The sequence below is a fragment of the Pelobates fuscus genome, chromosome 4 (assembly GCF_036172605.1).
Source record: "Pelobates fuscus isolate aPelFus1 chromosome 4, aPelFus1.pri, whole genome shotgun sequence".
NCBI classification, from domain to species: domain Eukaryota; kingdom Metazoa; phylum Chordata; class Amphibia; order Anura; family Pelobatidae; genus Pelobates; species Pelobates fuscus.
Window position 1 is genome coordinate 386274092 of NC_086320.1, and position 13714 is coordinate 386287805.

The 13714-nt window shown below is 44.4% G+C and overlaps 1 protein-coding gene across 1 annotated transcript in view; it reads right to left on the reverse strand.

Moving 5' to 3' along the window:
- Nucleotides 1-13714, reverse strand: part of LOC134609506 (SCO-spondin-like) — a 267787-nt gene that overhangs the window by 72609 nt on the left and 181464 nt on the right. Inside the window, exons 75-81 of the mRNA XM_063453166.1 lie at nt 13406-13452; nt 12986-13186; nt 9841-10011; nt 7602-7799; nt 7365-7461; nt 4670-4890; nt 3981-4130 (exon numbers count right to left, since the gene is read on the reverse strand). Of these exons, the coding sequence (XP_063309236.1) occupies nt 3981-4130; nt 4670-4890; nt 7365-7461; nt 7602-7799; nt 9841-10011; nt 12986-13186; nt 13406-13452 (1085 nt within the window). The remainder of the gene's footprint in view (nt 1-3980; nt 4131-4669; nt 4891-7364; nt 7462-7601; nt 7800-9840; nt 10012-12985; nt 13187-13405; nt 13453-13714) is intronic.

Consider the following 13714-nt stretch of genomic DNA (forward strand, 5'->3'; position numbering starts at 1 on the left):
GCTGGGCACCCACCTGGCACTTTTTTGGGAGTTAGCACCTATAATAGGAGAGGTATCCATCCACTCTGTTACATTAAATAGAGTAATCCAGAAAACATGGTGTGAAAAGGGGAGGGGGCGCTAAGCAGGTCTAATAGGGTCTTGGTTTAATAGGGTCTCCTAGAGGACCTGGGGATGTTTTCCTAATTCTCTCTACATTGTATTGGTAATGGGAAGACCGCCGTGGATCATGTGGCACTCTCCCAGGGACAGAGACCGGCTATTTAATTATTCTGCAGTTCAATTCACAGCAAAAGAAGTCAGAAAACAGTACTCCCGGAATCTGGACGTTTGCATTCAATTTGTTTTCTTATAAAAGTCCAGAAATTTCTATACTTTTATGGAATTCTATGTTTTTTGACTATAATTCCAGTTACTCGAATTGCACTAAAGGGAATTTGCATAGTCAGGGCACTTTTTCCAGGTTGATAACTAAATACAAACTACAAACAAAGCTTGTAGTGCTCATATAAGGGGAAGAGTATATTTATTAATGACACAATTAAACATTAAAACTTGTTCCTGAGGAAGTCCTGAACATGGCGGGATGAAACCGCATTGAGCGGTGGTCTTGGCTTGCAGGTGGCAGAGGATCTTCTTATAGACCAGAGGTCTCCCTATCTGAAAGGACCGCCTGGGATCTGGAAGGGCTGGTTTTACCAGTGAGAGCAGCTTGCACGTTAAGCCCTTGTTTGGGCGCAGTGTTCTTTACAGATCAGTGCGCGGTTCCTTGTGAGGGTTATTGGCTTTTACTGTTGTCATTAATATACTGTGATCTCTTCCTCTTTCCTTTATTATCTGATCACTAAGATTCAAGAGCGTTAATTGATTTATTTATATATCTCCTGCCTGTTTTATCACTTTCAAGGTGGCATTTGGCGCCCTCTAGTGTAAGTTAGAAATATGCTCTCTAACACTGATTGTATTTTGGGTTTTATTATAACCAGGTACCATTCAATACATTTCTGAATTGCAATGTTGTATCTGGTTTTATTTTTATACATTTTAACATTCCTTTAAATCATCGGAGTATGTTTTTGTTTGCACGGATCAGTGGCATGTGATATAGCGGGTTCTTTGTTATGTCAGCATTTGTGCAAATTGCAGCCGCTGGTAATGAATTTTATTACAATATACAGTCCCTGCTACACACAGCCCTCTTATTGCAGCTTGGTAGGAGATGCTGCTGGCCATGAAGTGAATCCTGTGGGACACGGTTCTCTTATTGCAGCTTGGTAGGAGATGCTGCCGGCCATGAAGTAAATCCTGTGGGACACGGTTCTATTATTGCAGCTTGGTAGGAGATGCTGCCGGCCATGAAGTGAATCCTGTGGGACACGGTTTGCTTATTGCAGCTTGTTAGGAGATGCTGCTGGCCATGAAGTGAATCCTGTGGGACACGGTTCTCTTATTGCAGCTTGGTAGGAGATGCTGCTGGCCATGAAGTGAATCCTGTGGGACACGGTTCTCTTATTGCAGCTTGGTAGGAGATGCTGCTGGCCATGAAGTGAATCCTGTAGGACACGGTTCTCTTATTGCAGCTTGGTAGGAGATGCTGCTGGCCATGAAGTGAATCCTGTGGGACACGGTTCTCTTATTGCAGCTTGGTAGGAGATGCTGCTGGCCATGAAGTGAATCCTGTGGGACACGGTTCTCTTATTGCAGCTTGGTAGGAGATGCTGCTGGCCATGAAGTGAATCCTGTGGGACACGGTTCTCTTATTGCAGCTTGGTAGGAGATGCTGCTGGCCATGAAGTGAATCCTGTGGGACACGGTTCTCTTATTGCAGCTTGGTAGGAGATGCTGCTGGCCATGAAGTGAATCCTGTGGGACATGGTTCTCTTATTGCAGCTTGGTAGGAGATGCTGCTGGCCATGAAGTGAATCCTGTGGGACACGGTTCTCTTATTGCAGCTTGGTAGGAGATGCTGCCGGCCAAGAAGTGAATCCTGTGGGACACGGTTTGCTTATTGCAGCTTGTTAGGAGATGCTGCTGGCCATGAAGTGAATCCTGTGGGACACTGTTCTCTTATTGCAGCTTGGTAGGAGATGCTGCTGGCCATGAAGTGAATCCTGTAGGACACGGTTCTCTTATTGCAGCTTGGTAGGAGATGCTGCTGGCCATGAAGTGAATCCTGTGGGACACGGTTCTCTTATTGCAGCTTGGTAGGAGATGCTGCTGGCCATGAAGTGAATCCTGTGGGACACGGTTCTCTTATTGCAGCTTGGTAGGAGATGCTGCCGGCCATGAAGTGAATCCTGTGGAACACGGTTCTCTTATTGCAGCTTGGTAGGAGATGCTGCTGGCCATGAAGTGAATCCTGTGGGACACGGTTCTCTTATTGCAGCTTGGTAGGAGATGCTGCTGGCCATGAAGTGAATCCTGTAGGACACGGTTCTCTTATTGCAGCTTGGTAGGAGATGCTGCTGGCCATGAAGTGAATCCTGTGGGACACGGTTCTCTTATTGCAGCTTGGTAGGAGATGCTGCTGGCCATGAAGTGAATCCTGTGGGACACGGTTCTCTTATTGCAGCTTGGTAGGAGATGCTGCTGGCCATGAAGTGAATCCTGTAGGACACGGTTCTCTTATTGCAGCTTGGTAGGAGATGCTGCTGGCCATGAAGTGAATCCTGTGGGACACTGTTCTCTTATTGCAGCTTGGTAGGAGATGCTGCTGGCCATGAAGTGAATCCTGTGGGACACGGTTCTCTTATTGCAGCTTGGTAGGAGATGCTGCCGGCCATGAAGTGAATCCTGTGGGACATGGTTCTCTTATTGCAGCTTGGTAGGAGATGCTGCAGGCCATGAAGTGAATCCTGTGGGACACGGTTCTCTTATTGCAGCTTGGTAGGAGATGCTGCTGGCCATGAAGTGAATCCTGTGGGACACGGTTCTCTTATTGCAGCTTGGTAGGAGATGCTGCTGGCCATGAAGTGAATCCTGTGGGACACGGTTCTCTTATTGCAGCTTGGTAGGAGATGCTGCTGGCCATGAAGTGAATCCTGTGGGACACGGTTCTCTTATTGCAGCTTGGTAGGAGATGCTGCTGGCTGTGAAGTGAATCCTGTGGGACACGGTTCTCTTATTGCAGCTTGGTAGGAGATGCTGCAGGCCATGAAGTGAATCCTGTGGGACACGGTTCTCTTATTGCAGCTTGGTAGGAGATGCTGCTGGCCATGAAGCGAATCCTGTGGGACACGGTTCTCTTATTGCAGCTTGGTAGGAGATGCTGCTGGCCATGAAGTGAATCCTGTGGGACACGGTTCTCTTATTGACTGACTGCATACCCATCTATGGCTTCCATTTAATATTTTTGGATACATTTTTCTAATTATCATAATCTGATGTTTGAAATGATTTATGTCCAGTCACCATTTAAGTCGATTGGAATTATTGTAGATAAATGATTGTTTCTTCTAACAGATTGAGATTATTTAAAAAGCTTACCCTGAAATATTACACTGAGACCTATGTGTTTTTTTGCTTTATTTGCGATGAGTTTTATCTGTATATAAGAACTGTTCTCGTAGAGCTATAGTCTAATAAATGGCCAGAAATGAATAGGAGGCTGTTATCTGCAGTTTAACCAGCAGGTGTCCCCACTGTCTGTTTGCTCATAGAAAACTTGAAAGCTGTGGAATGTGGGGAGATCTCGGAAGTCGAAATGGTGCCACTTACAGTAAGCGCTGAATAAATAATTTGCTGAACGTATTGGAGAGAATGTTGGACCATTCATTATATTGTACTAAAGGGCTTGAATAGCACACTAAAACAGACCCTGATCAAATGAATTAGCCTCATCCTAGAAGATTACAGTTTTCTCTATTTCTTTGATCAAGTGAGGTAAGGGTGGCGTCCATTACTGTATTTTCTTTACGCGATGGACATTATTTGGTAGACTGGACACTGTGTCTCCTTCCTGCCGCCAGTCAGTCACTCACCAAGACAGACGTGGTTATTGCATGATTTGCTCTGAATGGCTTTTCCATTACACTCCTCTCTGCGACATTCCCGCACACGGATCTGTTCCCCTCCCCCACAGGACACGCTGCAAGAAGACCACGGGGACCACTCACTCCATGGATCCAACTCTGTGAAGAAAATCAGAACTCATGACAAACAACTGGCAAAACCTGACCGTACTTCTAGAGATTACCTCGACATCTCAGCTAGGTCGCCACTTAATTCATTCTTATAAAATCAGTATCTGTCTGCGTGTAACACGGGGGATTAAATTACAACACAGCGCTAGTTTTGACTCATTCTTCAACTGTTACATAATATGTAACAAACAGAATTCTGAACAGCCCTTCCCAGTGCCAGAAGGGTCTAAAGCGCACAGAGAAAGACGGTAATGTGGCTGTTTTATGGGGTCTAAAAAATATGACACAGTCCCAACTATTGAAAAAATATAAGGAACAAATCGTCCCATCCCATGGTAAGACTAAAATTAAACATACATACGGGGAATTATCTAGCAAACTGTGAATGTGTCTCCAAACTGGACCTCTATTTAATATTTTTGGATAAACTTCCCAAATGAGTTATTTACAAAATTGTATTGGTGACTATCTCCTCAGTCAGTTCTCATTGAAGGAGATACAATGAGACAACAAATTATCTCTTTTACCTGGGCATTGCTCGTGATAACAAGTTCTCTCTTGCTGCTGGGCTCCATGGCAGGCTCGGCCACCATTCTGTGGCGTGGGGCTATCACAATTTCTAGATCGAGTCTGTATTCCCTCTCCGCAGGTCTTGGAACAGGAGGTCCAGGAACTCCACATACCCCATCCACCATCAAGAACGCACAGAGGATCCACAGAACAGAGGAGGCTTCCATTGATGCACGAGCTGTGAGGAAAAAAAGACTCAGAGCAATGACACTGTGAGCTCATCATACCCGCAAACCGGACCCCGGCTTTAGTAGCTGCCATTACTGCGTTCTGCACAGCACTCTATCATACACCAAGTGAGGGAAACAATGTGAATGTTACTCCGAGTCAGTTTATGCACATGACTCTATCATACACCAAGTGAGGGAAACAATGTGAATGTTACTCCGAGTCAGTTTATGCACATCACTCTACCATACACAGAGTGAGGGAAACAATGTGAATGTTACTCCGAGTCAGTTTATGCACATCACTCTACCATACACAGAGTGAGGGAAACAATGTGAATGTTACTCCGAGTCAGTTTATGCACATCACTCTACCATACACAGAGTGAGGGAAACAATGTGAATGTTACTCCGAGTCAGTTTATGCACATCACTCTACCATACACAGAGTGAGGGAAACAATGTGAATGTTACTCCGAGTCAGTTCATGCACATCACATTACCATACACAGAGTGAGGGAAACAATGTGAATGTTTCTCCGAGTCAGTTCATGCACATCACTCTACCATACACAGAGTGAGGGAAACAATGTGAATGTTACTCCGAGTCAGTTCATGCACATCACTCTACCATACACAGAGTGAGGGAAACAATGTGAATATTACTCCGAGTCAGTTCATGCACATCACTCTACCATACACCAAGTGAGGGAAACAATGTGAATGTTACTCCGAGTCAGTTCATGCACATCACTCTACCATACACAGAGTGAGGGAAACAATGTGAATGTTACTCCGAGTCAGTTCATGCACGTCACTCTACCATACACAGAGTGAGGGAAACAATGTGAATGTTACTCCGAGTCAGTTCATGCACATCACATTACCATACACAGAGTGAGGGAAACAATGTGAACGTTACTCCGAGTCAGTTCATGCACATCACATTACCATACACAGAGTGAGGGAAACAATGTGAATATTACTCAGAGTCAGTTCATGCACATCACATTACCATACACAGAGTGAGGGAAACAATGTGAATATTACTCAGAGTCAGTTCATGCACATCACTCTACCATACACAGTGAGGGAAACAATGTGAATGTTACTCCGAGTCAGTTCATGCACATCACTCTATCATACACAGAGTGAGGGAAACAATGTGAACGTTTCTCCGAGTCAGTTCATGCACATCACTCTACCATACACAGAGTGAGGGAAACAATGTGAATGTTACTCCGAGTCAGTTCATGAACATCACTCTATCATACACAGAGTGAGGGAAACAATGTGAATGTTACTCCGAGTCAGTTCATGCACATCACTCTACCATACACAGAGTGAGGGAAACAATGTTAATGTTACTCCGAGTCAGTTCATGCACATCACTCTACCATACACAGAGTGAGGGAAACAATGTGAATGTTACTCCGAGTCAGTTCATGCACATCACTCTACCATACACAGAGTGAGGGAAACAATGTGAATGTTACTCCGAGTCAGTTCATGCACATCACTCTATCATACACAGAGTGAGGGAAACAATGTGAATATTACTCAGAGTCAGTTCATGCACATCACTCTACCATACACAGAGTGAGGGAAACAATGTGAATGTTACTCCGAGTCAGTTCATGCACATCACTCTACCATACACAGAGTGAGGGAAACAATGTGAATATTACTCCGAGTCAGTTCATGCACATCACATTACCATACACAGAGTGAGGGAAACAATGTGAATGTTACTCCGAGTCAGTTCATGAACATCACTCTACCATACACAGAGTGAGGGAAACAATGTGAATGTTACTCCGAGTCAGTTCATGCACATCACTCTACCATACACAGAGTGAGGGAAACAATGTGAATGTTACTCCGAGTCAGTTCATGCACATCACATTACCATACACAGAGTGAGGGAAACAATGTGAATGTTACTCCGAGTCAGTTCATGAACATCACTCTATCATACACAGAGTGAGGGAAACAATGTGAATGTTACTCCGAGTCAGTTCATGCACATCACTCTACCATACACAGAGTGAGGGAAACAATGTGAATGTTACTCCGAGTCAGTTCATGCACATCACATTACCATACACAGAGTGAGGGAAACAATGTGAATGTTACTCTGAGTCAGTTCATGCACATCACTCTACCATACACAGAGTGAGGGAAACAATGTGAATGTTTCTCCGAGTCAGTTCATGCACATCACTCTACCATACACCAAGTGAGGGAAACAATGTGAATGTTTCTCCGAGCCAGTTCATGCACATCACTCTACCATACACCAAGTGAGGGAAACAATGTGAATGTTACTCCGACTAGAGTTTTTTCATTTTGAACTTTACGGACCTCACACCTCCACACCAGACTCCTGCAATCTCACACTTATACCCCAGACTCCTGCAGTCTCACACTTCAGTTAGAATTTCAGACTTGGGCCATCCTACATAATAGCATTCCTGTCACTCACCAGTTCTGACAAGGACTGGAAACCATTTCCCCAGGCTGGACATTCAGCCACCGGTCAGGTCCTGACCAGGAAGACTGGTTCCTCCAATCAGAAGCTTCTAGCGGTGTGAGAAGAAAACATTATTAGAACAAGACAAATTATTTAGCTAAACTCAACCTTTTGTGTAAAACCTATTAGGGTGAAGACACGAAGCCCCCTTTCAACTCATATGTGGTAGAGAACTCCCAGTAATCTCACCCAGTGACTGTCTGCGGAACTTGCAGTTGCACTCTTCAGGTTCCACGCACGCCCCGTCCTGCATAAACTGCCCAATAGGGCACCCACATGATGGCAGGCACTGCACATTGTCCAAACACACCGTGTCCCCCTGCAGATCTTCACAGGTTCGGGGGCACATCCTGCTGCACTCGAAATACATCTGCCCTCCTCCACAGTCTGAAACGAGAGTCAGGTTAGGGTTCTGGGGGCGGTATACATTGATAAAGGGTCCCAGGTCAGTGTCAGGGAGTTATATATACACTACACAGGTCAACGTCAGAGAGTTATATATACACCACACAGGTCAATGTCAGGGAGTTATATATACACCACACCGGTCAATGTCAGGGAGTTATATATACACCACACAGGTCAATGTCAGGGAGTTATATATACACCACACCGGTCAATCTCAGGGAGTTATATATACACTACACAGGTCAATGTCAGGGAGTTATATATACACCACACCGGTCAATGTCAGGGAGTTATATATACACACCACACAGGTCAATGTCAGGGAGTTATATATACACCACACAGGTCAATGTCAGGGAGTTATATATACACCACACAGGTCAATGTCGGGGAGTTATATATACACTACACAGGTCAATCTCAGGGAGTTATATATACACTACACAGGTCAATGTCAGGGAGTTATATATACACTACACAGGTCAATGTCGGGGAGTTATATATACACTACACAGGTCAATCTCAGGGAGTTATATATACACTACACAGGTCAATGTCAGGGAGTTATATATACACTACACAGGTCAATGTCAGGGAGTTATATATACACTACACAGGTCAATGTCGGGGAGTTATATATACACTACACAGGTCAATCTCAGGGAGTTATATATACACCACACAGGTCAATAGCAGGGAGTTATATATAAAATACACAGGTCAATGTCGGGGAGTTATATATACACTGTCGCGGAACCAGCCCCGCCACTTGTGCCTGGAGAGGACTGCTTGCCAGCCTCTTGCCATGTGATTATGGTCCCTGGGAGGTTTGGCCCTTGAAATACCAGATTTGGGCATAATGGATTTGTGTTGTGCTGCTGCTGGCCCTTTAACTCCCAGAGAAAGGATTTGTACTTTTAAATTGGCACTTCGGATGCAGATGAAGTGCCGAAGTAGTCGAAGTGGGCGCCATTCGAAAACCGAACACGTGGCGGCGTCCATTTTAATTTAGTCGAACGCGGTCAGCGGTGTGTGCCACTGAATCTATGGAACTAAAATCGGCTACACATTTGCACGAACACCGCTGACCGTTACCTTCTCAGGAACTTCGACGCTTCGACTGGACTCAAAGTGCGTTTGACAATTCGAACGCACTGTTAGACTGGGCTATTTGCACGAACGGCCCCATTCGTGCATTTTTCTGTGTGAAATTGACCGACCGCACAGCCCAAATATATGGAACTCTTTTGGGCATGAAAATGTGCTTGCTGTCGGTCAAATAGGACTTTCCCTTAACTTTTTAACCCCTGAACCGTTTGCCCTGATTTCTGAGTATGTGTACATTTCAAGCATCCTGATTATGAAAATGTATGTTTTATGTGAATGGCATGTATATTTTGGAAGTTATTAATATTTTGTAAAAACTGTATTTCTCTGCCTGTTATAATTATATTACCCATTGTGTTCAGTAATTATATCACAGGCAGAGGGGAGGATTTTGTGTGGGAGTGTCTGTGTGTATTGTACGGATTGATTGGTTGTTCTGTAAAACCCTGTGGGCAGTACTATGGTTGTGGATTGTGAATAAAAGAGGCTGTATGTGCCAGTACAGTCAGTTCTGCTTGACCTCAAAATGAAGTATCGTCTCGTTATTGGGGGAATTGGATTGTATGCTGATTGCCAGGAGTGTAAGCTGATTGTATGCTTTTCCTGTTCAGCTGTACGCATTCATATGCTTCTCCGGTTCGGTGGTTGTGGTGTCTGCTGTAGTGCTTGGAGTCCTCAGGAAGCACTAGGAGCATCCTTCAAGGGAGGTACCCAGTCGGGGTGCCCGTTGATCCATTACATACACTACACAGGTCAATATCAGGGAGTTATATATACACTACACAGGTCAATGTCAAGGAGTTATATACACGACACAGGTCAATGTCAGGGAGTTATATAAACACCACACAGGTCAGTTACCATAAAGAGTCCCCCCTAAATGATAATGAGCCCCCTTTACTCCTCCTCGTACCTGAACACTCGGTACTGTTGTCATGACAAACTCGTGTTTGTCTTGCTTCCCCGTCACAAGGAATCCCCCCAAACCGCACTGGGGGGCTATCACACTGCCTGGTCCTCACAGACTCTCCAGCACATACGTCACAATGGGACCAGGGACCCCAGGATCCCCAGGCTCCGTCCACTGAGGAAAACAAATTTAGTTACTTTTTAAAAATAGATTCCTATGTTTTCTCATAATCTCACATCCAGAAACTCAATCAACGTGACCAATCTGTAACAGCGTTAATAGGTAGAAACAGTGAAAGGGAAGAGTGAGGAAAACGACATGCTAATAATCCACGTTATTACACGTTACCCTTTCTAAAACATTCAAAACCCAGAGCTACAAACTGATTTCATGACTTGATGTGTCACAGGCGAAGAATTTGTCTCGTTTTGATTCGGTTCGTCCGACATGTGGAAGTTAGCAATTTGGATTGAGATAAAGTTCAGAAAAAAATGTGATTGTTTCCGAAATTCAGAGGCTATTATTCCCATCATCCCACAGGTTACCAGGTTACGGTGCTATTAAGCAGATGTCGCCCTAATTTGGTGTCTTAAAAATAGTAATCACATAGGGCATCAAATTAGGCTGTCTACCAATCAGAGCCAAATTAGGCTGTCTACCAATCAGAGCCAAATTAGGCTGTCTACTAATCAGAGCCAAATTAGGCTGTCTACTAATCAGAGCCAAATTATGCTGTCTGCCAATCAGAGCCAAATTAGGCTGTCTACCAATCAGAGCCAAATTAGGCTGTCTACCAATCAGAGCCAAATTAGGCTGTCTACCAATCAGAGCCAAATTAGGCTGTCTACCAATCAGAGCCAAATTAGGCTGTCTACTAATCAGAGCCAAATTAGGCTGTCTACCAATCAGAGCCAAATTAGGCTGTCTACCAATCAGAGCCAAATTAGGCTGTCTGCCAATCAGAGCCAAATTAGGCTGTCTACCAATCAGAGCCAAATTAGGCTGTCTACTAATCAGAGCCAAATTAGGCTGTCTACCAATCAGAGCCAAATTAGGCTGTCTACCAATCAGAGCCAAATTAGGCTGTCTGCCAATCAGAGCCAAATTAGGCTGTCTACCAATCAGAGCCAAATTAGGCTGTCTACCAATCAGAGCCAAATTAGGCTGTCTACCAATCAGAGCCAAATTAGGCTGTCTGCCAATCAGAGCCAAATTAGGCTGTCTACCAATCAGAGCCAAATTAGGCTGTCTACCAATCAGAGCCAAATTAGGCTGTCTACCAATCAGAGCCAAATTAGGCTGTCTACTAATCAGAGCCAAATTAGGCTGTCTACCAATCAGAGCCAAATTAGGCTGTCTACTAATCAGAGCCAAATTAGGCTGTCTACTAATCAGAGCCAAATTAGGCTGTCTACCAATCAGAGCCAAATTAGGCTGTCTACCAATCAGAGCCAAATTATGCTGTCTGCCAATCAGAGCCAAATTAGGCTGTCTGCCAATCAGAGCCAAATTAGGCTGTCTGCCAATCAGAGCCAAATTAGGCTGTCTGCCAATCAGAGCCAAATTAGGCTGTCTGCCAATCAGAGCCAAATTAGGCTGTCTACCAATCAGAGCCAAATTAGGCTGTCTACCAATCAGAGCCAAATTAGGCTGTCTACTAATCAGAGCCAAATTAGGCTGTCTACCAATCAGAGCCAAATTAGGCTGTCTACTAATCAGAGCCAAATTAGGCTGTCTACCAATCAGAGCCAAATTAGGCTGTCTACCAATCAGAGCCAAATTAGGCTGTCTACTAATCAGAGCCAAATTAGGCTGTCTACCAATCAGAGCCAAATTAGGCTGTCTACCAATCAGAGCCAAATTAGGCTGTCTACTAATCAGAGCCAAATTAGGCTGTCTACTAATCAGAGCCAAATTAGGCTGTCTACTAATCAGAGACAAATTAGGCTGTCTACTAATCAGAGACAAATTAGGCTGTCTACTAATCAGAGACAAATTAGGCTGTCTACTAATCAGAGACAAATTAGGCTGTCTACTAATCAGAGCCAAATTAGGCTGTCTACCAATCAGAGCCAAATTAGGCTGTCTACTAATCAGAGCCAAATTAGGCTGTCTACTAATCAAAGCAAATTAGGCTGTCTACCAATCAGAGCCAAATTAGGCTGTCTGCCAATCAGAGCCAAATTAGGCTGTCTACTAATCAGAGCCAAATTAGGCTGTCTACCAATCAAAGCCAAATTAGGCTGTCTACCAATCAGAGCCAAATTAGGCTGTCTGCCAATCAGAGCCAAATTAGGCTGTCTACTAATCAGAGCCAAATTAGGCTGTCTACTAATCAAAGCCAAATTAGGCTGTCTACTAATCAAAGCCAAATTAGGCTGTCTACTAATCAGAGACAAATTAGGCTGTCTACTAATCAGAGCCAAATTAGGCTGTCTACCAATCAAAGCCAAATTAGGCTGTCTACCAATCAGAGCCAAATTAGGCTGTCTACCAATCAGAGCCAAATTAGGCTGTCTGCCAATCAGAGCCAAATTAGGCTGTCTACTAATCAGAGCCAAATTAAGCTGTCTACTAATCAGAGCCAAATTAGGCTGTCTACTAATCAGAGCCAAATTAGGCTGTCTACTAATCAGAGCCAAATTAGGCTGTCTACTAATCAGAGCCAAATTAGGCTGTCTACTAATCAGAGCCAAATTAGGCTGTCTACTAATCAGAGCCAAATTAGGCTGTCTACCAATCAGAGCCAAATTAGGCTGTCTACCAATCAGAGCCAAATTAGGCTGTCTACCAATCAGAGCCAAATTAGGCTGTCTACCAATCAGAGCCAAATTAAGCTGTCTACCAATCAAAACCAAATTAGGCTGTCTACCAATCAGAGCCAAATTAATCTGTCTACCAATCAGAGCCAAATTAGGCTGTCTACCAATCAGAGCCAAATTAGGCTGTCTACTAATCAGAGCCAAAATATAAAAACTAATGAAAGGGATTTTATTCTTAGTTTTGGTGTTCTAGCTTTTTATTAGGTGACTCCCTCATTTGCGATCCTACCGCGGGATTGACATATTTAAGGATTCGTAAGATAAAAGCTGTTTATATGTTGGAGGCTACTCAACTGTCTGTGATCGCGGAATGACAGGACACCTACCTGGGCAGAATGAGGCTGACGGGCACCGCCGTCTCTCCAGCTGGACCCCAACATTCCCATAATACTGCTGTACGCCCTCACACTGCGCGCCTTCTTCCTGTGGCTTGGGACAGGAACAACTTCGATACCGCGTCACCATCTCCACGCCACACGTCCTGGAACATGTAGTCCAATCTGACCAATCACACCAACCGCCCGACACTGGAAGATACAGCATGTGTGAAGGACACCCAGAATGTAAGGTATCGGAATAAAATTACTAACATTACTAAATGTATCTAGTTAATCACTTTAATACGATATCAAGAGGGCTGAGCTGCTCGTCATCAATTAATTAGATAAGATCCCTCAGACTCCTGTGTCACTCGACCACCGTCACGGTTTGATAAGTGGTGCTGCTGTTTGTTACTGATTACTAACCTGCACATAGCTGGCTGGTACAAATCATGGAGCCATTCATACAGGTACTGTAAGGAAGAAATCAGGAACATATTATGGGGGGCAGTAATCTGTCAGATAGAGCCGTGTCTGGGGGCAGTAATCTGTCAGATAAAGCGGTGTCAGGGGGCAGTAATCTGTCAGATAGAGCGGTGTCAGGGGGCAGTAATCTGTCAGATAGAGCGGTGTCTGGGGGCAGTAATCTGTCAGAGCGGTGTCTGGGGGCAGTAATCTGTCAGATAAAGCAGTGTCTGGGGTCAGTAATCTGTCAGATAGAGCGGTGTCTGGGGG